Source organism: Chiloscyllium punctatum, chromosome 1 (assembly GCF_047496795.1).
Source record: "Chiloscyllium punctatum isolate Juve2018m chromosome 1, sChiPun1.3, whole genome shotgun sequence".
NCBI classification, from domain to species: domain Eukaryota; kingdom Metazoa; phylum Chordata; class Chondrichthyes; order Orectolobiformes; family Hemiscylliidae; genus Chiloscyllium; species Chiloscyllium punctatum.
This window is the reverse complement of record NC_092739.1, coordinates 97,438,495-97,464,261: the sequence shown is the minus strand read 5'-3', so window position 1 is coordinate 97,464,261 and position 25,767 is coordinate 97,438,495. Positions and strand designations below refer to the sequence as shown.

At 42.2% G+C, this 25,767-nt stretch overlaps 1 protein-coding gene across 12 annotated transcripts in view; it reads left to right on the top strand.

Annotated features, from left to right (window-relative positions):
• The window catches only part of ddx4 (DEAD (Asp-Glu-Ala-Asp) box polypeptide 4), a 132,365-nt gene that overhangs the window by 19,408 nt on the left and 87,190 nt on the right, over positions 1–25,767 (top strand). For 3 of the 12 annotated variants that reach the window (XM_072571519.1, XM_072571511.1, XM_072571414.1), the window contains exons 1-3: positions 15,624–15,836; positions 23,504–23,602; positions 23,688–23,739. In XM_072571519.1, the coding sequence (XP_072427620.1) occupies positions 23,534–23,602; positions 23,688–23,739 (121 nt within the window). In that variant the 5' untranslated portion in view covers positions 15,624–15,836; positions 23,504–23,533. The other 9 variants (XM_072571435.1, XM_072571424.1, XM_072571445.1 and 6 more) reach the window with 9 other exon arrangements.

Below are 25,767 nucleotides of genomic sequence, written 5' to 3'. Positions count from 1 at the left end.
CACGGACATTTACTATAAACCGACCGACTCCCACAGCTACCTAGACTACACCTCCTCCCACCCTGCCCCCTGTAAAAACGCCATCCCATATTCCCAATTCCTTCGTCTCCGCCGCATCTGCTCCCAGGAGGACCAGTTCCAATACCGTACAACCCAGATGGCCTCCTTCTTCAAAGACCACAATATTCCCCCAGACGTGATCGACGATGCTCTCCACCGCATCTCTTCCACTTCACACTCCTTTGCCCTTGAGCCCCGCCCCTCCAATTGCCACTAGGACAGAACCCCACTGGTCCTCACCTACCACCCCACCAACCTCCATGTACAGCGTTTCATCCGTTGTCATTTCCGCCACCTCCAAACGGACCCTACCACCAGGGATATATTTCCCTCCCCTCCCCTATCAGCGTTCCGAAAAGACCAGTCCCTCCATGACTCCCTCGTCAGGTCCACACCCCACACCAACCCAACCTCCACTCCCGGCACCTTCCCCTGCAACTGCAAGAAATGCAAAACTTGCGCTCACACCTCCCCCCTTACTTCCCCCCAAGGCCCCAAGGGATCCTTTCATATCGCCACAAATTCACCTGCACCTCCACACACATCATTTACTGCATCCGCTGCACCCGATGTGGCCTCCTCTATATTGGGGAGACAGGCCGCCTACTTGCGGAACGTTTCAGAGAACACCTCTGGGACACCCGGACCAACCAACCCAACCACCCCGTGGCTCAACACTTCAACTCCCCCTCCCACTACACCAAGGATATGCAGGTCCTTGGACTCCTCCATCGCCAGACCATAGCAACTCGACGGTAGGAGGAAGAGCGCTTCATCTTCCGCCTAGCAACCCTCCAACCACAAGGGATGAACTCAGATTTCTCCAGTTTCCTCATTTCCTCTCCCCCCACCTTGTCTCAGTCAATTCCCTCGAACTTAGCACAGCCTTCTTAACCTGCAATCTTCTTCCTGACCTCTCTGCCCCCACCCCCACTCCGGCCTATCACCCTCACTTTAACCTCCTTCCACCTATCGCATTTCCAACGCCCCTCCCCCAAGTCCCTCCTCCCTACCTTTTATCTTAGCCTGCTGGATACACTTTCCTCATTCCTGAAGAAGGGTTCATGCCCGAAACGTCGATTCTCCTGCTCCTTGGATGCTGCCTGACCTGCTGCACTTTTCCAGCAACACATTTTCAGCTCTTTCCTCCCACAATCCAAAGATGTGCAGGTGAGGTGAATTGGCCATGCTAAATTGTCCGTAGTGTTCAGGGATGTGTAGGTTAGGTACATTAGTCAGAGGAAATGTCGAATAATAGGGTAGGGGAATGGGTATGGGTGGGATACTCTTTGGAGGGTCAGTGTGGATTTGTTGGGCTGAATGGCCTGTTTCCACACTGGAGGGATTCTCTGGTTCTACTTCAACAGCTGTGAAGAATCTTCCTGAGATTGTGAACCGCATCATCTAAATGTACCTCTTCTTTAATTTAATATAATTAAAATCACTTTGGACCTATACACAGCAGAAAGAAAAGAGACTCTTGACTTTTATATTTACTCATTAGGTCTCTGAATTCACATTAGTAACAATTCCTGTTACAGCTTTTCTTCCTAACTCCATTAAAAAGTTTACACTCCTCTCTTTGAGAAATGTAGGTTCAATCTTCACCCGTATTGGCCAAGAATTTATTTGTAAGTAGCAAGTTACATAACCAGAAACTGCATGTGTGTCAGAAGGGTCCTCCAAAAATCCAATAATCTCACACATATTGTTCTGACTCTTCTACTGTCAGAGTCAATTATAGAGTCAGAGTTGTACAGCACAGAAACAGATCCTTTGGTCCAACATGTCCATGTTGACTAATTGTCCAAGTCTCCACTACTTCATCTGGCATACACACACCACCCTCTGCATGGAAAAGTTGCCCTATAGGTCCCTTTTAAATCTTTCCCCTCTCACATTAAACTAATTCCATCTAGTTTTGCAGTTCCCTCATGAAATCCTTCAAAATGGAGCTATAGTGTGACCAGTACATTCACTTCCAAGTTTGACTGTTCTCTTACTCTTTTTCCTACTGCATTTAACATGGTTTATTTGCGGTTGGAAACCAATGGATTTGACCATTTACATATATTAGAAGGAAATTGAGTGAAATTTTAGCCCTGGAATCTAAATTTAAAGCTAAATGCATTTCTTGGGCTTCTTGGAACCCAGCTTAAATAAGGTGAAAGTGAGAACTGTGGATGCTGGAGATCAGAATCAATAAGTGTTGCGCTAGAAAAGCACAGCTGATCAGGTAGCAACCGAGGAGCAGGAGAATTGATGTTTCGGGCATAAGCCCTTCATTAGGAATGTGGAAGGGGGCTGAGCAGTAACAACAAGGTGAGAGGATAGTGTAGTTGTGACAAGGTGAAAAATCAGCAAAGCAAGAAAACTGTTAAATACAGAGGTATGACAGCAGCTCTCTTACATAAGTGAAAGGTTTTGTTATTTCTTATTTATTCATTTGTAAGATGTAAGAATATTACTCAACCGAGCTCAGTGACAGAGTGAGAACTTTGAAGATGGTGAATGGAGCAGTCATATTTCTCCTCAGAAGAGGAAGAAGTAGAGTCTGACAGAGATGCTGAGGGAAGAAACCCTGATGTTAAGGATGCTGAGGAAGCCAAGGCAGTTGTAAGGCAGGCAGATAGCCTTGTGAAGTGATGGTGGATAAATGTGAGAACTAATGATTTTGCATAAATAGTCATGAATATATAGAAGTAATAGCCAGTTGTGATACTTAAATCTTACTGCCCTGAAAGGAATGGTTATTTTATTATGGTGAAACTTACTGATGGTCAGCTTGTTGCACACTGTTTGCTACTTTAATGCCTCTTCACCAAAGGTCTTGTGTTCAGTTTGATGACCAGACGATCAGCATGGAATTCTGTAGGCTTACAGAATGGTCATGCTGTAATACCAGGCTTTTGTTTGCAAGGAACATCCATCTATCACAAAGATACAGGGCGGTCACACCATGCTGAATGTACCAAAAAGAATTGACGAGGGCAGAATGGTGGACATGATCCATATGGATTTCAGGAAGGCTTTCAACAAGGTTCCTCATGGTAGGCTGGTTAGCAAGGTTAGAGCTCATGGTGTACAGGGAGAACTAGCCATTTGGATACAGAACTGTCTGGAAGATAGAAGCCAGACAGTGGTGGACAGTTACTTTTCAGACTGGAGGCCTGTGACCAGTGGAGTGCCACAAGGAGCGGTGCTGGGTCCACTGCCTTTCGTCATTTAAATAAATGATTTGGATGCGAGCATAAGAGGTATAGTTAGTAAGTTTGCAGATGACACCAAATTTGGAGGTGCAGTGGACAGTGAAGAAGGTAACCTCAGAGTACAACAGGATCTTGATCAAATGGGCCAATGGGCTGAGGAGTGGCAGATGGAGTTTAATTCAGATAAATGTGAGGTGCTATATTTTGGAAAGGCAAATCAGAGCAGGACTTATTCACTTAATGGTAAGGTCCTGGGGAGTGTTGCTGAACAAACACTCCTTGGAGTGCAGGTTCATAGCTCCTTGAAAGTGGAGTCACAGGTAGATAAGATAGTAAAAAACAGTGTTTGATATGTTTTCCTTTATTGGACAGAGCATTGAATATAGGGGTTGGGAGGTTAGTTGCAGCTGTACAGAACATCGGTTAGGCTACTTTTGGAATATTATGTGCAAATTCTGGTCTTCCTTCTAGAGATGTTCTGCAACTTGAAAGGGTTAGAAAAGATTTACAAGGATCTTGCCAGGAATGGAGGGTTTGAGCCATTGGGAGAGGTTGAATGCACTGGGGCTATTTTCCCTGGAGGATCAGAGGCTGAGGATGACCTTATAGAAGTTCATGAAATCATGAGTAACATGGATAGGGTCAATAGACAAGGTCTTTTCCCTGGGGTGGGGTGTCCAAAACTACAGGGCACAGGTTTAGGGTGAGAGGGAAAAGAGAGGGTGAGAGGGCAGCTATAGGGCAACTTTTTATGCAGGGGATGGTGGATTAATAAAATCATCTCCAGAGGAAGTGGTGGAGGTTGGTACAATTACAACATTTAAAAGGCATCTGGATGGGTATATGAGTAGGAAGGGTTTAGAGGGATATGGACCAAGTGTTCAGAAGTTGGACTAGATTAGGTTACACAGTCATAGGGTCATACAGATGTATAGCATGGAAACAGACCCTTCGGTCCAACTCATCCATGCTGACCAGTTATCCCAACTCAGTCGAGTCCTTCCTGCCAGCACCTGGCCCATATCCTTCCAAACCCTTCCTGTTCATATACCCATCCAGACGCCTTTTAAATGTTGCAATTGTACTAGCCTCCACCACTTCCTCTGGCAGTTCATTCCATACACATACCACCCCCTACATGAAAAGTTGCCCCTTAGGTCTCTTTTATATCTTTCCCCTCTCACCCTAAACATATGCCCTCTAGTTCTGGACTCCCCCACCCCAGGGAAGAGATTTTGTTTATTTGTCCTACTCATGCCCCTCATAACCTTATAAACCTCTATAAGGTCACCCCTCAGCCTCTGACGCTCCAGGGAAAACAGCCCCAGCCTTTTCAGCATCTCCCTATAGCTCAATTCCTCCAACCCTGGCAACATCCTTGTAAATCTTTTCTGAACTCTTTCAAGTTTCACAACATCCTTCCGGTAGGAAGGAGACCAGAATTGTACGCAATATTCCAACAGTAGCCTAACCAATGGGCTGTACAGCTGTAACATGACCTCCCAACTCCTGTACTCAATATTCTGACCAATAAAGGAAAGCATACTAAACGGTTTCTTCATTATCCTATCCACCCGCGACTCCACTTTCAAGGAGCTATGAACCTGCACTCCAAGGTCTCTTTGTTCAGCAACACTTCCTAGCACCTTACCATTAAGTGTATATGTCCTGCTAAGATTTGCTTTCCAAAATGCAGCACCTCACATTTATTTAAATTAAACTCCATCTGCCACTTCTCGTCTCATTGGCCCATCTGATCAAGATCCTGTTGTACTCCAAGGTAACTTTCTTCACTGTCCACTACATCTCCAATTTTGGTGTCATCTGCAAACTTACTAACTATACCTCTTGTGCTCACATCCAAATCATTTATATAAATGATGAAAAGTAATGGACCCAGCACCGATCCTTGTGGCACTCCACTGGTCACAGGCCTCCAGTCTGAAAAACAATCCTCCACCACCACCCTCTGTCTTCTACCTTTGAGCTAATTCTATACCCAAATGGCTAGTTCTCTCTGTATTCCACGAGATCGAACCTTGCTAACCAGTCTCCCATAGAGAATCTTGTCAAACACCTCACTGAAGGCTATATCGATCATGTCCACCACTCTGCCCTTATCAATCCTATTTGTTACTTCTTCAAAAAACTCAATCAAGTTTGTGAGACATGATTTCTCACGCACAAAGCCATGTTGACTATCCCTAATCAGTCCTTGCCTTTCCAAATACATGTACACCTGTCCCTCAGGATTCCCTCCAACAACTTGCCCACGACCGACATCAGGCTCACTGACCTATAGTTCCCTGGCTTGTCCTTACCACCCTTCTTAAACAGTGGTACCACATTAGCCAACCTCCAGTCTTCCAGCACCTCACCTGTGGCTATTGATGATACAAATATCTCAGCAAGAGGCCCAGCAGTCACTTCCCTAGCTTCCCACAGAGTTCTCAGGTACACTTAGTCATAGTCATAGAGACATACAGCACGGAAACAGACCCTTCAGTCCGACTCGTCCATGCCGCCCAGATATCCCAACCCAATCAAATTCCATCTGCCAGCACCGGGCCCATATCCCTCCAAACCCTTACTTTTCATATCCCCATCCAAATGCCTTTTAAATGTTGCAATTATACTGGCCTCCACCAGAGATTTATAAACCTTTACATTCTTTAAGACCTCCTGAACTTCCTCTTCTGTAGTGTAAAATATTTTTAAAACATCAAAGTTCATTTCACTACATTCTCTAGACTCCATTTCTTTCACCACAGTAAAAACTGACATGAAATGTTCATTCAGTATCCTTCCCATCTTCTAGTGTTCAACACAAGGATGACCCCCTTGATCTTTAAAAGGCCCTATCCTCTTTCTCTAGTTACCCTTTTGCTCTTCGTGTATTTGTAGAGTTTCATTGGATTAACCTTAACCTTATCTACCAATGATATCTCATATCCCCTCTTGGCCTTCCTGATTTCTTTCTTAAGAATGCCCTGAAATTCTTTATATTAAGAGCTTCAATTGAACTGAGTTGTTTATACTAAAATAAGATGCTCTTTTATTCTTGACTAGAACCATAATATCTTTCTTCATCATTGTTCCTTAATCTCACCAGCCTTATCCTTCACTCAAACAGGAATGTAATGCCTCTGAACTCTTGTCATCACACTCTTGAAGGCCTCCCACTTGTCAGACGTCCTTTTACCCATGAACAGTCTACTCCAGTCAACTTTTGAAAGTTTTGTCTGATACCATTAAAGTTTGCCTTACTCCAGTTAAAAGCTTTAACTTTTCTGGAAGGCTTATTCTTTTCCATAACCATTTTGAAACTAACAGAATTATGATTGCTCGACCTAAAGTGTTCTCTACTTTGAATTCAGTCACCTGTCCTGTCTTATTGCCCAAAAGAAGGTCTAGTTTTGCTCATTCTCTAGCAGCAGCATCCATATATTGATAAATAAAATTTACTTGAACACTTTTGACAAACACTTCACCATCCAAACTTTTAACACTATTGTAGCTCCAGTCACTGTTTGGAAAATTTAAATCCCCCATTATTACAATGCTAATATATTCACATATATTTGAGATTTCCCTCTTACTGTTGGGGGGTCCTGTAATACAATCCCATCAAAGTGATTTGTCCTTTATTTGTAATTTCTGCTCATATTTTCACAGATGATTTTTTTCAGAAATATCTTTCTTAGTTATTCCTTAATTAAAAATTCCCTCTCCTTTCTTGCCTCTTTTTCTATCCTCCTAATAGCATATAAAACCCAGAACATTAAGCTGCCAGTCTTGTCCATCTCTCAGCCAAGTTTCTGTAATAGCCATGATGTCCCAATCCCATTTTCTTAAACATGCCCTCAGTTCATCAGTCTTACTCTTGCATTGAAATAAATGCAATTTAATTCTTTGGAGTTACTACATATTCCTGACTCTCTCGTCTTTCTTTTCGAATTAACGTGCTCTCCTCACATTCTGAACCTTTCCCATCAATTCTTCTGTTTATACTGCTACTTAGAATTCCTCCACTCCCCCTTTCTATCAGAACAAAATCTCCCTTGAGGAACGAGCAAACCTTCCTGCTAAGTATTGGTCCCTTTCCAGTTTAGGTTAGACCCATCCTTTTTGAACAGGTCTTTTCTATCCCAAAAGATATTCCAATTACCAAAAACCTGAATCTCTGAACAACAGCCACTGATTTATCTCCTCTCACTTTTTGTTCCTTCCCTTGTTTGAGTTTGGCATCGTGAGTAAACCGGAAATTACTACTTTTAAAGGTTCTTGATGAGGTCCTGGGGATTTATCCACTTTCATGTGTTTCAAGACATCCAGCACTTCCTCCTCTGTAATATGGACATTTTTGAAGATGTCACCATCTATTTCCCGACATTCTATTTCTTCCATGACCTTTTCCACAGTAAACACTGATGCAAAATACTCGTTCAGTATCTCCACCATTTCCTGCAGCTCCACACAAAGACTGCCTTGCCAATGTTTGAGGGGTCCTATTCTCTCCCTAGTTACACTTTTGTCTTTTATGTATTTGTAAAAACCCTTTGGATTCTCCTTAAACCTATTTGCCAAAGCTATCTCATGTCCCCTTTTTGTCTTTCTGATTTCCCTCTTCAATATACTCCTACTTCCTTTATACTCTTCTCAGGATTCATTCAATCTATCTTGTCTATACTTGATTATACTTTCTTTTTTTTCTTAACCAACTTCTCAACTTCTATAGTCATCTAGCATTCCCTACACCTACCAGCCTTTCCTTTCACCCTAACAGGAATATACTTTCTCTGGACTCTCGTCATCTCTTTTCTGAAGGCTTCCCATTTTCTACCCGTTCCTTTACCTACAAACATCTGCCCCCAATCAGCTTTTGAATGTTCTTGCCTAATACGGTCAAAATTAGCCTTCCTCCGATTAGAACTTCAACTTTTAGATCTGGTCTATCCTTTTCCATCACTATTTTAAATCTAATAGAATTATGGTTGCTGGCCCCAAAGTGCTCCCCCACTGACACCTCAGTCACCTACCCTGTCTTATTTCCCAAGAGTAGGTCAAGTTTTGAACCTTCTCTAATAGGTACATCCACATATTGAATCAGAACATTTTCTTGTACACACTTAACAAATTCCTCTCCATTAAACCCTTAACGCTATGGCAGTCCCAGTCTATCTTTGGAAAGTTAAAATCCCCGACCATAACCACCCTAATATTCTTACAGATAACTGAGATCTCCTTACAATTCTGTTTCTCAATTTCCCTCTGACTATTAGGGGTCTATAATACAATCCCAATAAGGTGATCATCCCTTTCTTATTTCTCAGTTCCAACCAAATAATTTCCCTAGATGTATTTCTGGAAATATCCTCCCCCAGCACAGCTGCAATGCTTTCCTTCTCAAAAACACCACTCCCTCTCCTCTCTTTCCTCCCTTTCTGTCCTTCCTGTAGCATTTGTATCCTGGAACATTAAGTTGCCAATCCTGTCCATCCCTGAGCCATGTTTCTGTAATTGCTATGATATCCCAGTCCCATGTTCCTAACCATGCCCTGTGCTCATCTGCCTTCCCTGTTAAGCCTCTTGCATAGAAATAAATGCAGTTTAATTTATCAGTCCTACCTTGTTCTCTGCTTTGTCCCTGCCTCCCCTGACTTGTTGACTCACTTCTTTACTAAACTGTACCAGTCTCAGATTGATCTCTTTCCTCACTATCTCCCTGGGTTCCACCCCCACCCCTTAATAGTTTAAATCCTCCAGAGCAGCTCTAGCAAATTTCCCTGCCAGTATATTAGTCCTCTTCTAATTCAGGTGCAATCCGTCTTTCTTGTACAGGTCACTTCTACCCCAGAAGAGATTCCAATGATCCAAGGAAGAAGAAACATAGCAAGGGGAGGATGAGGTGACTATACTGACAAGGGAAGTCATGGACAGCATTAAAGCAAAATGAAAAGCATCTGATGTAGTGAAGATTAATGGGAAGACACAGGTTTGAGAAGCAAAGGATAAGACAAAAAAAGCAATAACGGGGAGAAAATGAAGCATGAGGGTAAGCTGGCTAGTAATATAAAAGAAAGCTAGAGTTTTTTTAGATATATCAAAAGTAAGAAAGAGGCAAGAATGGACATTGGAAAATGAGGCTTGAGAAGCAGTAATGGGGAACAAAGAAATGGTGGAAGAACTGACTAGGTATTTCGTATCAGGCTTCACTGTGGAAGACACTAGCAGCATAGCAGAACTTGAAGAGAGTTGGGGGCAGAGGTGAATGTAGTGGCCATAACTAAGTCGAAGATGCAAGGGAAGTTGAAAGGACTGAAAGTGGATAAATGACCTGGACAAGATGGACTGCACCCATAATTCTGAAGGAGATAGCTGAGAAGATTGTGGAGGCATTGGTGATGATTTTTCAGGAATCATGAGAGTTGGGGAGGGTCTCAGAGGACTGGAAAATGTCTAATATAATGCCCCTATTTAAGAAGTGTGGGAGGCAGAATATGGAAAATTGGAGAATAGTTGGTCTGACCTTGATCATTGGTAAGATTTAAGGAAGAGATGCTATCAGGCTGCATTAACACAGCTTCATCAAGGGGAGGTCATGTCTGACAAATCTGTTAGAATTTTCCTGAGGAGGTAATGATAAAATTAGACAAAGGAGAATGAGTGGATGTGATGTCCTTGGATTTCCAGAAGGCCTTTCACAAGAGGAGGCTGCTAAATCAAATAAGAACCATGGTATTAGGGGCAAGGTACTGGAATGAATAGATGATTGGCTGACTGGCAGAAGGCAGAGAGTGGGATAAAGGAGTCTATCTCAGGATAGCTGTGGTGATGAGTGGAGTTTTGCTGTGATCAGTGTTGGGACCACAACATTACACAATAACAAACTGGACAAACGAACTAAGGACATTGTTGCTAAGTTTGCAGATGACACAAAGGTAGGTGGAAAAACAGACAGCTTGAGGAACCAATAAGTTGTATAATGACTTACAAAGGCTAGGAGAGTGGGAAAAGAATTGGCAGATGGAATACAATATGGGAAAGTGTGGAGGTAGCAAGAATAGACCATTTTCTAATGGGAAAATGCTTCAGAAATCTGAAGCACAAAGGGACTTAGGAGTTGTCATTCAGGATTCAGTTAAATGCAGGTTCAGTTAGCAGTTAGTGTGGTCTAAAAAACACAGCACGTCAGGCAGCATCCAAGAAGCCGAAGAGTCAACGTTTCGGGCATTAGTCCTTCATCTCTAGGACACCCACACTAACCAATCCCACCATTCTGTAACTGAACACTTTAACTCCCCCTCCCACTCTGCCAAGGACATGCAGGTCCTGGGCATCCTCCATCACCAAACCCTAATCACCCAATGCCTGGAGAAAGTACGTCTCATCTTCCGCCTTGGGATCCTCCAACCACATGGGATCGAGGTGGATTTCACCAGGATCCCCATTACCCTTCCCCCCACCTTATCCCAGTCCCAAACTTCAGCGCCGCCCTCTTGACTAGTCCTACCTGTCCATCTTCCTTCCCACCTATCCGCTCCACCCTCCTCTCCGACCTATCACCATCACTCCCATCTTCATCTACCTATCGCTTTCCCAGCTACTTTCCCCCAATCCTCACCCTCCTCCCATTTATCTCTCAGCCCTCTTCACCCACAAGCTTCATTTCTGATGAAGGGCTTATGCCTGAAACATCGACTTTCCTGCTCCTCGAATGCTGTCTAACTTGCTGTGCTTTTCCAAGACCACACTCTTTGACTCTGATCTCTAGCATGTGCAGTCCTCACTTTCTCTCAGTTAGCAGTTACGGAGGCAAATACAATATTAGCATTTAGAGTCATAAAGATAACCAGCACAGAAACAGACCGTACGGGCCAACTCGTCCATGTTGAACAGATATCCTAAATTAATCTCGTCCAATTTTTCACCACATAGCCTATATCCCTCTAAACCCTTCCTATTCATATTTCCATCCAGATGCCTTTTAAATGTTATGATTTGGAGATGCTGGTGTTGGACTGGGGTGTACAAAGTTAAAAATCACACAACACCAGGTTATAGTCCAACAGGTTTAATTGGAAGCACACTAGCTTTCAGAACGACGCTCCTTCATCAGGTGATTGTCATTAAACCTGTTGGACTATAACCTGGTGTTGTGTGATTTTTAACCTTTTAAATGTTGCAATCGTACCAGCCTACACAGCTTTCTTTGGCAGCTCATTCCTTGCACGCACCAACCTCTGCCCCTTAGGACCCTTTTATATCTTTCCCCTGTCATCCTATACGTACTCTCTAGTTCTAGACTCCCCCACCCCAGGGAAAATATCTTTTCTATTTACCTTATGCATGCTTTTATAAACCTCTCTAAGGTCACTCACAGTTTCTGATGCTCCAGGGAAAATGAGCTTTTAAGAGGGTTAAAATACAAGAGCAGAGGTGTGCTATTGAGACTATTTAAGGCCATGGTCAGTTGTAAGCTCTTTTGGCTCCCATATTAAAGGAAGGATGTATTGGGTTTGGAGGGGGCCAGAGAGTGCTTACAAGAATGATCCTGGGGAAGAAGGACTTGTCATATGAGGAACAGTTGACGAGTCTGGATCTCTACTCAAATTGAGTTTAGAAAGCTGAGGGAAATCTCATTGAAACTTACAAAATACTGAAATACCTGGATGTGGAGATGTTTCTACTAGTTGGAGAGAATAGCACTGAATGGCACAGCTTCAGAGTGAAGGGGTGACCCTTTAAACTTGGAAATATATCACCATTCTTTCATTGTCACTGAGTCAAAATCCTGTAATTTCCTTCTTAAGGGTATTGTGGGTTTACATACAAGATTGGGACTGCAGCTATTCAAAAAAACAGATCACCATTACCTCCTCGAGGGCAACAAGAGATGGACTATCAATGTTGGCCCAGCCAGGAATGCTGATGTCCCACGAGTTAATAATACTGAGATAAGTTGGAATAGCCTTCAGCTGGAGGATTGGTGAATGTGTGGAACTGAGTGCTACAGAAGGCAAGCCAACTTATTGAATGTATTTAAGACAGTGATAGATAGGTCTTGATTAGTAAGGGGATTAAGGGTTACAAGGAGAAAGCACACCTTACACATCAGGTCCTCTGATTCTCACCTTCCATCCCACCAATCTCCTAGACACTACAGACAAGTTAGATGGCCAATCCACCCAATCTGCATATAGAATCATACTTTGGACTGTGGGAGAAAATCAGAGTACCCAGCAGAAACCTATGCAGACTTAAGGGGAACGTACAAACTTGACACAGTCAACCAAGGATGGAATCGAATCCAATGCTGTGGAGCTACAAGGTAGTATAGCTAACCACTGAGCCACTGTAATACATAATCAATTCTTTCTTTAATAACTACTTAGTAATTTATATAAGTCAGAGAGTCAGACAGTATGGAAACAGACCCTTCAGTCTAACCAGTCCATGCTGATCATAATCCCAACTAAACTAGTCCCACTTGCCTATGATTGGCCCATATCCGTTCAAATATTTCTTATTCATGTACTTAATCAAAAGTCTTTTGAGTTAAAAATCACAAATCACCAGGTTATAGTCCAACAGGTTTATTTGGAAGCACTAGCTTTCGGAGCACTGCTCCTTCATCAGGTGGTTGTGGATTATAAGATTATAAAACACAGAATTTATAGCAAAAGTTTACAGTGTGACATAACTGAAATTATATATTGGAAATAACCTGGATTATTTGTTAAATCTCTTATCTTTTAGAATGAACATGTTGATTTCAGTTCTTTCGAATGTAGATCACAGAACTATTTTAAAGTTACATTATCAAATGAACTTTAACAGTTGGTGTCATGTCGGCCCAGATAATGCATTGACGGTGTGAGAATTACATTTTATTTTGCTCAAAGACTGCATGAATCCATGTAAGATTCAGTAAATCCGTTTTTTAGATTAGAATCAATCTGAACATTGTGGCACAGACAGTCTCACACAGGGCACCTCACACCTTCAAAACATTATCTGGGCTGACATGACATTGTTAAAGCTCACTTGAGAATGTAACTTTACAAGAGTTCTGCGATTTACATATGAAAAAGCTGAAACCAACAGGTTAATTCTAAAAGATGAGAGACTTAACAAAGAATCTAGGTATTTTTCAATATATAATTTCAGCTACATCACACGAAACCTTTGCTAGAAATTCTGTGTCCTACGATCTATTACTCCACAACCACCTGATGAAGGAGCAATGATCTGAAAGCTAGTGCTTCCAAATAAACCTGTTGGACTAATAACCTGATATGTGATTTTTAAACTTTGTACTCCCCAGTCCAATAACAGCCATCCCCAAAAATTGTCTTTTAAACATTCTAACTGGTCCTGCATCCTCCACTTCCTCAGGAACTTCATTCCACACATAAACTAAATCCTGTATAAAAATATTTTGATGATCTGTACAATTGGTCATGCCATACATATGTAAACATTCTATTTCTTTGCAATACAGAGATTGGAATTAATCATTTGTATATACAGGTCTGTACGTTTACTATCCATACATTTAGCTGAGGCATCAGTGGAGCCCCCTTTCTGAGTGGGCCCCCTGTTCTTCTTTGGCAGACAGACATTACACGGTGGTCTTTCTCCACCGCGCCTTGGCAGCAGCTGCCCCAAGCTTCAGCGCGTCCCTCAACACGTAGTCCTGGACCTTGGAATCTGCCAGTCCCCAACACTCAGTCGGGGAGGGAAAAACAAGGACTGCAGATGCTGCAGTGGGGCAGAGAGTCTGGGCATGCATGAAGGATCTCACCAGCAGAGCCCTTCTCACCACCAGCCAAGTCATGTCTTGGTGCTTGTTGGAAAGTTCTGGCGATGAGGCATTCTGCCAAATTACTTTGACAGTCTGCCCAGGGAAGCGCTCAACAGGATCCGCCCTCTCCTTTTCCCAGAAGGGTCTCAAGGACACTATGTGCTGACCACTTCCTGATGGACTTGTGGTCAAAGGTGTTTTTCTTCATAAATTTCTCTACGAAGGATAGGTGATACAGAACAGTCCAACTACTTGGAGCATTTCACGGCAACGAGGCCAGGCCCATCCTTTGCAACACCGGGGACAGGCAGAACCTCAGTACGTAGTCACACTTTGTGTTTGCGTACCAGGGATTCACGCACAGCTTGATGCAGCCACTCACAAAGGTGGCCATCAAAAGTGAGGGTGGTTTTGGTGTGTTTTTTCCCCTGTTGTCCAGAGCTTTGTACATCGAGTCCCTTTGGACCCTGGCCATCTTTGATCTCCATACAAAATGGAAGATGGCCCGGGTGACTGCGATAGCACAGATTCTGGGAATAAGCCAGACCTGTGCCACATATAACAACATTGAAAGTGCCTCACACCTGATGACCAGGTTTTTACCTGCGATGGTGAGCGACCGTAGCTTCCATCTGCCCAGTTTCTGCCTCACTTTCTTGATATGCTCCCCCCAAGACTTGGCGCACGCCCCAGACCCTCCAAACCAAATACCCAGCACTTTCAGGTGGTCAGTCCTGATGGTGAAGGGGATGAAGGATTGGTCGGCCCAGTTCCCAAAGAGCATGGCCTCGCTCTTGCTTTGGTTGACCTTGGCCCCTGTATTTAAAAAATTTTTTTTAATATCAAAAATATACTTTATTCATAAAATGATTTGATGGTCTGTACATTGGTCATGCCATACATATGTCAACATTTACAAACACAGCTCAGAATTTATCTATGTCATATACAGGTCTGTGCATTTCTCAATCTTATGCATATATTTGGCTGAGGCATCAGCAGAGCCCAAAAAAACGTCCGCATGGGCCCCCTGTTCTTCTTTAGGCAGGCCGATCTTACACGGTGGTCTTTCCCCACCACGCCTTGGCGGCAGCTGCCCCAAGCTTCAGTGCGTCCCTCAACACGTAGTCTTGGACCTTGGAATGTGCCAGTCTGCAACACTCAGTCGGGGTCAACTCCTTCAGCTGGAAGATCAACAGGTTTCGGACCGCCCAGAGAGCATCCTTGACTGTATTTTAAAAAATGCCCCCTTTTAAAATATCTTTCTCCTCTCACTTTAAAAATATGCCCTCTCGTCTTGAAATTCACCACCCTAGGGAAAGGACACCTCGTTTAAATAATATATAGTCAAAACATTCTCAAATTAGTGCAGTAACAATGGGACTGTTTGTTTTATATTTCCCGTTTTTCCATATTTTATGCAATATTTTGTCAAAAGAGAGTTTAGTAATTTTGAGTGTAATTCGTACGGTGTTGTAATACTATTGGTTCGATGTTGTAATATTATTCGTGTGCCCCACCTAGTGTTAGCAATATGCAAACACCAATGTCAAGAAAGCACGATTAGCATTCAAAAGAGACTATTCCTCCTAAATAAATATTTAGATCAGGGATGCATGCTTTCCTTCATAAGCCTGGAGAGTTTAGGACCCACCGGAAATGTGCGGTTTGTTTTCAGCCTGTACTTAAAGGTGAGAACATCCAGGCAGTTTGCAAAGGCAGAAATTGTGGTTTCTTTAAAGACTGTGCTATACGAGAAGGTAAGTGGTGGACCCAGGTTGGTTGATTCTTACAGGGAATTTGGTGGAAGCATAATCGATTAACTTCTCGCTTCAGCGAAATATTTGACCCTGCTTATCTTGGAGACCTTTTCCTCGTATTGTAATCGATTGATTTTAAGTAGCTATTTGCGATTGTTATCTATGTTATTATATTTCGTCTGAACTATTTCGAGAAGGTATGAATTTAAATCTTAGTCGCTGATAGTTTAAATTTTATGCCTTGGTCTATTTTGCTTTCATGCTTTATTGCGTTAGAACTTTGACTAAATATATGCTGCAGTTCATACATAAAAGTAATTACAACTATTTTAAAAAACTGCATGAAGTTGTAGAACATTATTAACAGGTAATTAAAAAATGTTACAAATAAGCTACTTTTTAATGACTCTAAGAAAGTTGGTACATCGTCATTTTGTTTTGCGCTCAAAATCCCCCCATAATGTTTTATTGGGTAGGGGGGAGGGAATGGGTAAAGTAACAGGAGGAAGTAGGAAGCATTTGGGTCCCGCTTCTTATGGTCCGCCACTGGACACGGTTCACTCGCAGGTTGCGGTTCCGCTTGGTGAGGGTCTCGTGGTGGGCCCGGGTTCCATTACGTTCCCGCGTCACAATGGGCACGTAGCCGTGCGTCAGGTGGTTGGGGTGGGCGCTGTGCCTGTAGCCACGTGATCTCGCTGGAGGTGGGTGCGAGGGGGGGAGAGGCCACGTGAGTGTGTAAACCGCGCCAAACGGAGGCGAGGGCTCAGTAAGTGAACGGTTGCTCGCCGTGGGGCTGGCTGCGAGGAACACGCCAGGCCGGCTGACTGGCCCAACTGTCACCTATCCCACCTAGACTGGTCACAACACCCTTCGGCTCACGAAGGCCCGGCTACGCTGCACTTATCGCCGGGAGCGAGGTGTTATTTAATGGCTGGTCCGGGTCCTCGTGTTGGCTAATGGCGTGGTAGAGTTTATAGAGGCCTTCCCTAAAGCATTGGGCTCTCTTGGCAGCCCGTCGAATGACCAATGAGTGAAATGGTGCAGTCCACATCGTGTTGGATTTCCTTTTTTGCTTTTAATGGTTGAAGGGCGGGGATGTGGACCTAATGGTTTGACACCTGAAACCACACCAGGTTTTTCGTGGATATCACTTTCGTGGTTATTGTAGAAAGGAACTGGGTAGGATGCGTGTAAGTTACTGGGAAAATGCTGCAGAGGGAGGACTTTAAATAGTTGTGACGTTGGGATTGTTTGTGTAGATGATGTGATATGTCTGGGTGTGGCAGGTTGTACAGTATTTGAATATAGGGGACGAGTCCATGTGGGGCTGTTGGACGAAGTTCTCCCCGATTGCTGAGGACTAAGGAAACAATACAGAACAAATAAAATTTAGGAATTCAGATGGACAGTGACACGGAATTTTCACGTTTTAGTGTCCACATGTGATTAGGAAGAGTGGAGTTAATGAAACTGATTAACTGCAGATCCACATGATAGGTGTGGCTTGAAAAGGGCAGGGCTGAATAGAAAATGTCTTCCTAAATCCACTCACTTTAGTTGTCCTCTTAAAATAAACTAAGAGTCAGGCTGATGAAAGATTTAAAAGGTGGATCTTATTGAATGTTTTCCATCTGTCTGAAAGGAAGCAATGAAGAAGATTAATGTGGTTAAGGTATGAAACAATGGATACGATCAAATGGAAAAGAGGAATTATCAACGAAAATTGATAAATTGCCAGGGTCCAAGTTCAGAGGAATCTTGATTAATTGAGGTTTCTATGTATATGGTACTTCAGGGTGTTCAAAGAAACATCTTTTGAGGGGGAAGCACCAGATCTGACCATCCCTTTCCTGTGTTCACTGGTTGTGGTGCCAGAGCATTGAATGACTAACGTACTTCCTTTTAAGGAAGCAAGATTGAATGCTTGCAGGATAGGAGTGAACAAATCATTGAAATCATTTGAGGGATTAAATTAAATTTGATATGAGCATTGCAGTTGGGCTAGCTGCAATTTGTTGCCCATCCATAATTCTGATAGTGACACAAAGAAGAGTGGTTTATTTCCAAGTCAACATGTTAAGTATCTTGGAGGAGAACTTACAGATGATGGTGTTCCCATGTATCTGCTGCAGTTCACCCTTTTTAACTCACCATTTTTGACTCCTCTATTCTTTAGGGTCGTCATATTTGTAGCCTCCTTGGAAAGTTAATTGTCCACTACAGTGGACTGAAGAGCTTAGATCTGAGCCATTGGTTTTGGAATTAATTGTCTGTCTGCATATAACATGCTGCCTACAGGTCCTCAGCTGCTTTTCAACAGACCCATTCAGTCCCTCTCCACCAATACCCTCCTGTGTCTCTCACTACAAACTGTCCCAACTATCTGAACTACCCCTCGTCCTCCTTTGCAGGTTGTTTTGCTTTGAATCTGTGATCTCTTGTGCATTCTTGTGTGATCAGTTTGTCCCTGCCTATACTATTCAACCTCTGATTTTGAAACCTTCCATCAGACCACCTCTTTGCTTTGTTCTCTACAAGGTGATCTGTTTCAATTTTCTCAGTGTATCCTCTTAACTGAAGTCTCTTACCTTGGAACCGATGTGTGTTCACATATCTTCTATAAAATGGCACCCAGAATTGTACACTATATTCCAGCTGTGGTCTAACCTGTCTTTTACAGTTTGACATCACCACCTTGTTTTAGATTCTGTTAATAAAGCTCAGGAATCTGTATGCTCTATTATTGCTCTCTCAAACTATCTTGTCTCCTTCAGTGATTTGTGCTCACATATAGGGTAAAAACAATGACTGCATATGCTGGAAGCCAGATTCTGGATTAGTGGTGCTGGAAGAGCACAGCAGTTCAGGCAGCATCCAAGTAGCTACTTGGATGCTGCCTGAACTGCTGTGCTCTTCCAGCACCACTAAAGCAGAATGTGCTCATATAACCAGGTTCCCATGCTCCAGCAGCTCCTAATGAATGTACTACTTGTATTGTCTCTCCAATATTCCTCCCACTTCTCTGCATTTAATTTCATCCATCACCGCTCTATCCAGTGTACCAACTTGTCAGTGTCCTTTAGGAGTCCCACACTGTCATCCTCTGCATTTTATAATTCTAAGTTTAGTATCATCTGAAAACTTTGAAATTGCCCCCTGCATGTCAAGATCCACACTTTTTGTGTCAGGAAAAGTGTGACTCCAGATCTTCCAGCCTGAAAAATATTTAATTGACCACTTTCCTATCACGTAACCAATTTTATTTCCAAGTTGCTACTGTCCTTTTTAAATTTTATTATTTTTAACTTTCCTTGAGCATTATAGCAAACGTATTCTTGAAGGTTGTATGCTACATCATCAGAATTGCCATCACTGACCCTTTTCTGTTACCATTTTCAAAAAAACTCCCAAGTTAGTTGATCACTTTTCTCTTTAGGGGTCCATGCTGGCTCTTTATACTCTAACATCATTTTCTTTTCTCCTTGTGACAACTAATTTTATCCTGAATGATTATCTGTAGAAGCTTCTCCACTACTGAAGTTAAATTGGCTGCTTTGTAATTAAGCCTATCCTTCTAACCTTCTTGCACAAAGCTGTTATGTTTGCAATTTTTGATACTTCTGGCACATTCCTGAGTAGAGGGAAGACTTAGAATAACTCATCTGATCCTGATACCTCATCAGCTTTATGTGCCAACAGTCTAGCCCAGACTATTTTGACATTTTATTTTGAACCCTTCTAGTGGAAGAGTTTCCTCCACTGTTACCATAGCCAGGATAACATCTCCTCCTTTTGTTTTTAACCAAAGTAAAGCTGCAAAGGATTCATTTAACTATTGAGCTATGCCAGCTGCTGCATGGTGTAAATTCCTTTTCTAGTCTTTAATTAGTTCTATTCCTGAATGCTACTCTTTCCATTTATATGCCTAAAGACTTTGGGACACTACTTTATTTAATATTGGCTGCCAGTCTTACCTCTTAGCTGCTTTGAATTTTTTTCATTTCTTCTGAACTTTGTGATTAGGTTAGATTAGATTCCCTCCAATGTGGAAACAGGCCCTTTGGCCCAGCAAGTCCACACTGTCCCTCCCGAAGAGTAACCCACCCAGACCCATTTCCCTCTGACTAATGCACCTAACACTGTGGGCAATTTAGCATGGCCAATTCACCTGATCTGCACGTCTTTGGACTATGGGAGGAAACCAGAGCACCCGGAGGAAACCTACGCAGACACTGGGAGAATGAGCACACTCCACAAGGACAGTTGCCCAAGGCTGGAATTGAACCAGGGACCCTGGCACTGAGGCAGCAGTGCTAACCACTGAGCTGCCCTGTATTTTCTGTATTTCTCTTTGGTTCTTAACAGTATTTTCTACCACCATTAGATAACAACATTTCTTAAAGTCTATCTTTGTCATCCAGGTTGTTCTCGATGTTTCTGTTCTACCTTTTTGTTTTGAGACACTTTGACTGGATCTGCAACCAATGGGTCAGACTTGAGCAATCCTGCCACATTCAGCTGTGAATGGTGGTGGACAATCAAACTACTCACTGAAGGATGTGATGCTGTAAGTATTCTATCCTCAGTGTTGGAAGTACCCAGCACATCATTGTAAAAGATAAGACTGAAGTATTTGCAGCAATCTTCACCCGTAAGTGTTGAGTGGATTATCAATCTCATCCTCCTCCAATAGTCGCCAATATCACCCATATCAGTTTTCAGCTAGTTTCTTTCACTCCATGTGATATCAAAAATTGTTGAAGATACTGGATAGTGCAAAGGCTATGGGTTCTGACAAGGTTTCAGTCATAGTACTGAAGAGTTATGCTCCAGAATTTTTATGGCACCTTTAGCCAAGCTGTTCCAGTATAGCCACAAAGCTGGCATCTACCTGACCATGTAGAAAATTGATAAGATATGTCCTTTGCTTAAATAGCATGACCAATCCAAACTGGCCAATTACTGCCTCAGTCTACTTTTGATCATCAGTAAAGTGGTGGAAGATACCATCAACAGTGCTATGACACCTGTGTGTGACATCCAGTTTCGGTTCCACTTGGTCCATTCAGTTCCTGATCTCATTCCAGCCTTGGTTAAAACCTAAACAAAGGAGCTCACTTCCACAGGTGAGGTGAGTGATGGCCCTTGACATTAAGGTTGCATATGACCAAGTATGGCATCAAGGAGCCCTAGCAAAAATGGAATCAATAAGAATAGGTCAGGATCTCTGGAGCCAAGCCTGGCACATAAGTTGTTGGAGGTCCATTCTGTCATCTCCAGGATATCTCTACAGGAGTTCTGCAGGATATTGTCTGCCCAACCATCTTCAGCTCTTTCATTTAATGTCCTTCCTTCCATCATAAAGTCAGAAGTGGGGATATTCACTTTGCTCATCATCAATGGTCAACACCATTCACAACTTCAGATATGAAGCAGTCCATTTTCAAATCCAAAAAGATCTCACCAGACATGTTAGACAATGATGATCTCCAGTAAAAGATGATCCACCCACTGCCGTTGATATTCAGTGGTATTATAATCACTGAATGCCTCCACTATCAACGCCCTGATTGCATTTAACCATAAACTGGCTACAAGAGTAACCATGATGTGGCAGAGCCAATGTTGGACTGGGGTGGACAAAGTTTAAAAATCTCTCAATGCCAGGTTATAGTTCAACAGGTTTATTTAGAAGCACTAGTTTCATGAAAGACTTAACAGCAATCTAGGTTAGTTCAGTGTATCATTTGAGTTGCATGACACTAATATTTTGCTAGAAATTGTCTTATGATTCTGTTGCACAGCTACCTGAAGGAGCAATGCTCTGAAACATAGGGTTTCCAAATAAACCTGTTGGACTCTAACTTGGTGTCGTTTGGTTTTTAACTTCCTACAAGAGTAGGACAGAGGTTAGCATTCCTGCACAAGTGTTTTGCCTGCTGACTTTCTTTAAAGCTTGTTCACCGTCTCCAGGGCACAAGTCAGGAGTGTGCTGGAGTTCTCCCCACTCGCCTGGATGAGTGCAGCTCCAACAACACTTGTAGTTCAATATCATCTCACTGGGCAATGCATCCACTCCCTTCTCCACGGATGCTCAGTAGTAGCAGCAGTGTACCCTTTGAGAGAGACTGCAGAAATTTGCCAACGATTCTCAGACAGCACTTTTCAAATCCATGACCACTTGTACCTAAAAGGATAAGGGCAGCAGATACATAGGTAACACCACTATGTTCATGTGTCCATCCAATGCATTCAGTATTCTGAATTTGTACTATATTGCTATTCCTTCAATGTTGTTAGGTCAAAATTCTAGAAGTCCTTCTCTGATTGTATTATAGGTCTACTCCAATAACTGGACTGCAGGTGTTCAAGAAGGTGGCTAACCACCAACTTCTAGAGGGCAATACGAAGAGGCTGTAAGCGCTGATCTGTCCAGTGACCATGTCAGTAAATTTGAGGGGGGAAAGATGAGAAATAAACACCCTCTTCACCTTCCATATAGGAAAACCAATTTGTGAGCAGGGCTCCTGGGGAACTTTGTGCACAGTCTATCTATTTCGCTTGTATCACATGGCAAACATGTGATCTCCCCTCCCCTGCCTCACTTCCTTCTTTCCCTCTACGCTATTAAACCATGGTGTATCATTTCTTTCCCTTTTGAACATGCTATTCACAATTCTGAGCCTCCGGGATGTGCACAGCTTTCCCAGCTGATTGTGGAGCTTCAGTTTCTGCACAGGAAAGCACTTCCTGCATGTGGTGGTAAAGAGCAATGGTTGGTTGTTAATATTATAAACATCTATTCTAATTGATTGTTTTGTGCTAGAGTGTCTTAGACTTAAATTTAGTTTTTCTTCTATTTGTCATAACTGTGCCTTACATTATTGCACTGCCCTTGCCATGCTTATACTTGCTTGGTGTATTATACTGATCCTGACCAGCATTCCTGTTGATTTTTACTTTCTGGCTGCATGGGCCTGGTGACTAGGTTGGAATTTTGAGTTGTGAAGAATACATAAAGAGCCTACAAAGGGATATGGATAGATGAAGTGAGTGGGCAAGGGTCTGGAAATGAAGTATAATGTGACTGAGTATGAAATTGAAACAGAAATAGCTGGAGTAACTGGTCTGGCAATATCTGTGGAGAGAAAGCAAAGTCAATGTTTTTGGGTCCGGTTGCCCTCCTTCAATCCTGATTTTTAGCTAGAAATTCAGTGGAGAAGTTTAAAAATTGTATCATGCTTGTTTATGCATTAAGGGTGTGACCTGAAAGTGGTTTGTAACTTGACAAATATATAGAAATAAATTAACACATTCAGGATTGTTATTGGAAGCAGAAAGTAGAGGGTGTTTAGCATTTGGAGTGCTTTACTGCAATTGCAATGTGGAGATGCTGGTGTTGGAGTGGGGTGGACAAAATCAGGACCTTTACCTGACAGCAGCGGGACTTTAAATAAACCTGTTGTGACTTCTGACTTACAGCAATTGGTCATTAGAGTGGCTGTCACTTAAGAATGGGATGACTACTTGAAAATAATCAGAAGGTTCAGGGAACTGGCAATGAGTTTGAATTAGCAGGCTGTGGTTGAGTCACCATTTTGTAATTGTCTTCTGAACTGTATGTTTTGTTTTCAAAGAATAATTCTTCACTTTTTGAAATTTTTTAGCGTATTTGTGGATAAGTAAGCTATCTCAATATGACAGAAGACTGGGATGCGGAATTAGGAACAGAACCAGTTGCCATTATTCCATCTTTTAATGATATGGTAGGTATTTCATAGTTTTGATCTTCCTTCTAAATCATCATTTCTTTTGAGCAATTATTGATTTGTGTTTTTGTTTCTAATATAGGCTGATCTAATGAATGAAGATATCAATGGCAATCCATCTTTTGACTTGAAAGGTGAAGTATATTCTTTGTTTCTGGTGTATTTTTAAAATTTATCTGGTTTAATTATTTTAGAATCATAAGTATTTTTAAGAAGGCAAATGAATTATTAAGTCAATTTGAATATTAGTTTCAGCACTTTCTTCACAATAGAACTGTAAATATAAATGAAAACTGACTGTGTGGTTGCTATAAATCAGAGGCGAAAATAGAAATTGCTGGAAAAGCTCAAAAACGTCTGAGGAACGCTTACCTGACCCAAAAAGTTAACTCCAGTTTCTCACCAGTTGCTGTCAGACCTACTGAGCTTTCCAAGTGATTTCTGCTTTTATCTATAAAGACAAGTGGGTAGTTTCAGCCAGGCTTTAGGAGCTGCTCAATTTGAAAAGCTTCATGCTTAATTGGTTTTCCAGCTTTGAGAGTGTTTTCTACTGATGGTGTATTCTCTTGAATGCCTGTGTATCAATATGTGGATTGCTTTTGTAGGCTCAATTTTCTGTTGCTGTGTTGGGATGTATGTTGTCTGTCCCGTAAGCTTAAATTCTCGATGCCTTTTGCTGGACTAGTCCCTGAAGATTTTGTTGCTCTTGGCACAGAGCTCATGTAGGTAAAAACATGACTGCAGATGCTGGAAACCAGATTCTAGATTAGTGGTGCTGGAAAAGCACAGCAGTTCCGGCAGCATCTGAGGACCGGTAATGTACTCTGTCATCTTGAGTGTTCCTCAGAAAAACCACTATTTGCAGCAGTGGTGAATTTATTGCCTTAATCTGGACTGCTTTGTTTCATTAATATAACTCTTGTATTTCCATCCCAGTGCTTTTTTGCTGATTATACCACATGCAATGTTGTACAGTCACAAGTGAATGCACACACTGCTGGATCCCTGGGTTACTTCATTGCTTAGTTGTTTTGACTTCTTGATTAACTAATTTCACTAAGCAACAGCTTTGTAATATTCTGACCCTGTAACATCCCTGGGTAGACATCATTTTATGTAGTTACTGAATTATATTCCATTCATCTGTGTATCAAGACAGCTGGAAATTAATCACCTCAGACTTCAACCTTTCAGTTGCTTATAGAAAATTAAAAATCTCACAACACCAGGTTATAGTCCATCAAGTTTATTTGGAAGCACTAGCTTTTGGAGCACTGCTCCTTCAGGTGGTTGTGAACACAGAATTTTATAGCATAATTTTAGTGTGATGCAACTGAAATGATATATTGAAAAAGACTTGGATTGTTTAAGTCTCCTCTTTTAGAATGGCCATGTTAGATTCAGTTCTTTCATACATCAATCCCAAACTTTTGTTTTTCTCAAGTGAACTTGAACAATAGGTGTCATGTCAGCTCAGATAATGCGTTGAATGTATGAGGTGCTCTGTGTGAGGCTGTCTGTGCCTCAATGTTCACTGATTCTCCTACAAGAAAAGGGATTTACAAAATCTTCCTTGCATTCGTGCAGTTTTTGAGCAAAATGAAATGTAATTCTACAAGTATGCTCGCTCTCTTTTAGAGTCTCAGGAGTACGTTCTGCTTTTATATTCGAGTCCTCTCAAAATAAATGCCATCATTGCATTTGCCTTCCTAACTCAACCTGCCAGTTTACTTTGACACAGTCCTGGACTAGAACTCCCAAATCTCTTTGCACTGCAGACTGCTTAATTTTCTCCCCCTTTAGAAAATAGTCCATGCCTCCATGCCTACCCTTTATCTGGAGTATTGTGTGCAGTTTTGGTCGCCATACTACAGGAAGGATGTGGAGGCATTGGAATGAGTGCAGAGGAGGTTTACCAGGATGTTGCTTGGCATAGTAGGAAGATCGTATGAGGAAAGGCTGAGGCATTTGGGGCTGTTCTCATTGGAGAAAAGAAGGTTTAGGGGAGATTTGATAGAGGTGTACAAGATGATTAGGGGTTTAGATAGGGTTGACAGTGAGAACCTTTTTCTGTGTATGGAGTCAGCTGTTACTAGGGGACACAGCTTTAAATTAAGGGATGGTAGGTATAGGACAGATGTTAGGGGTAGATTTTTTACTCA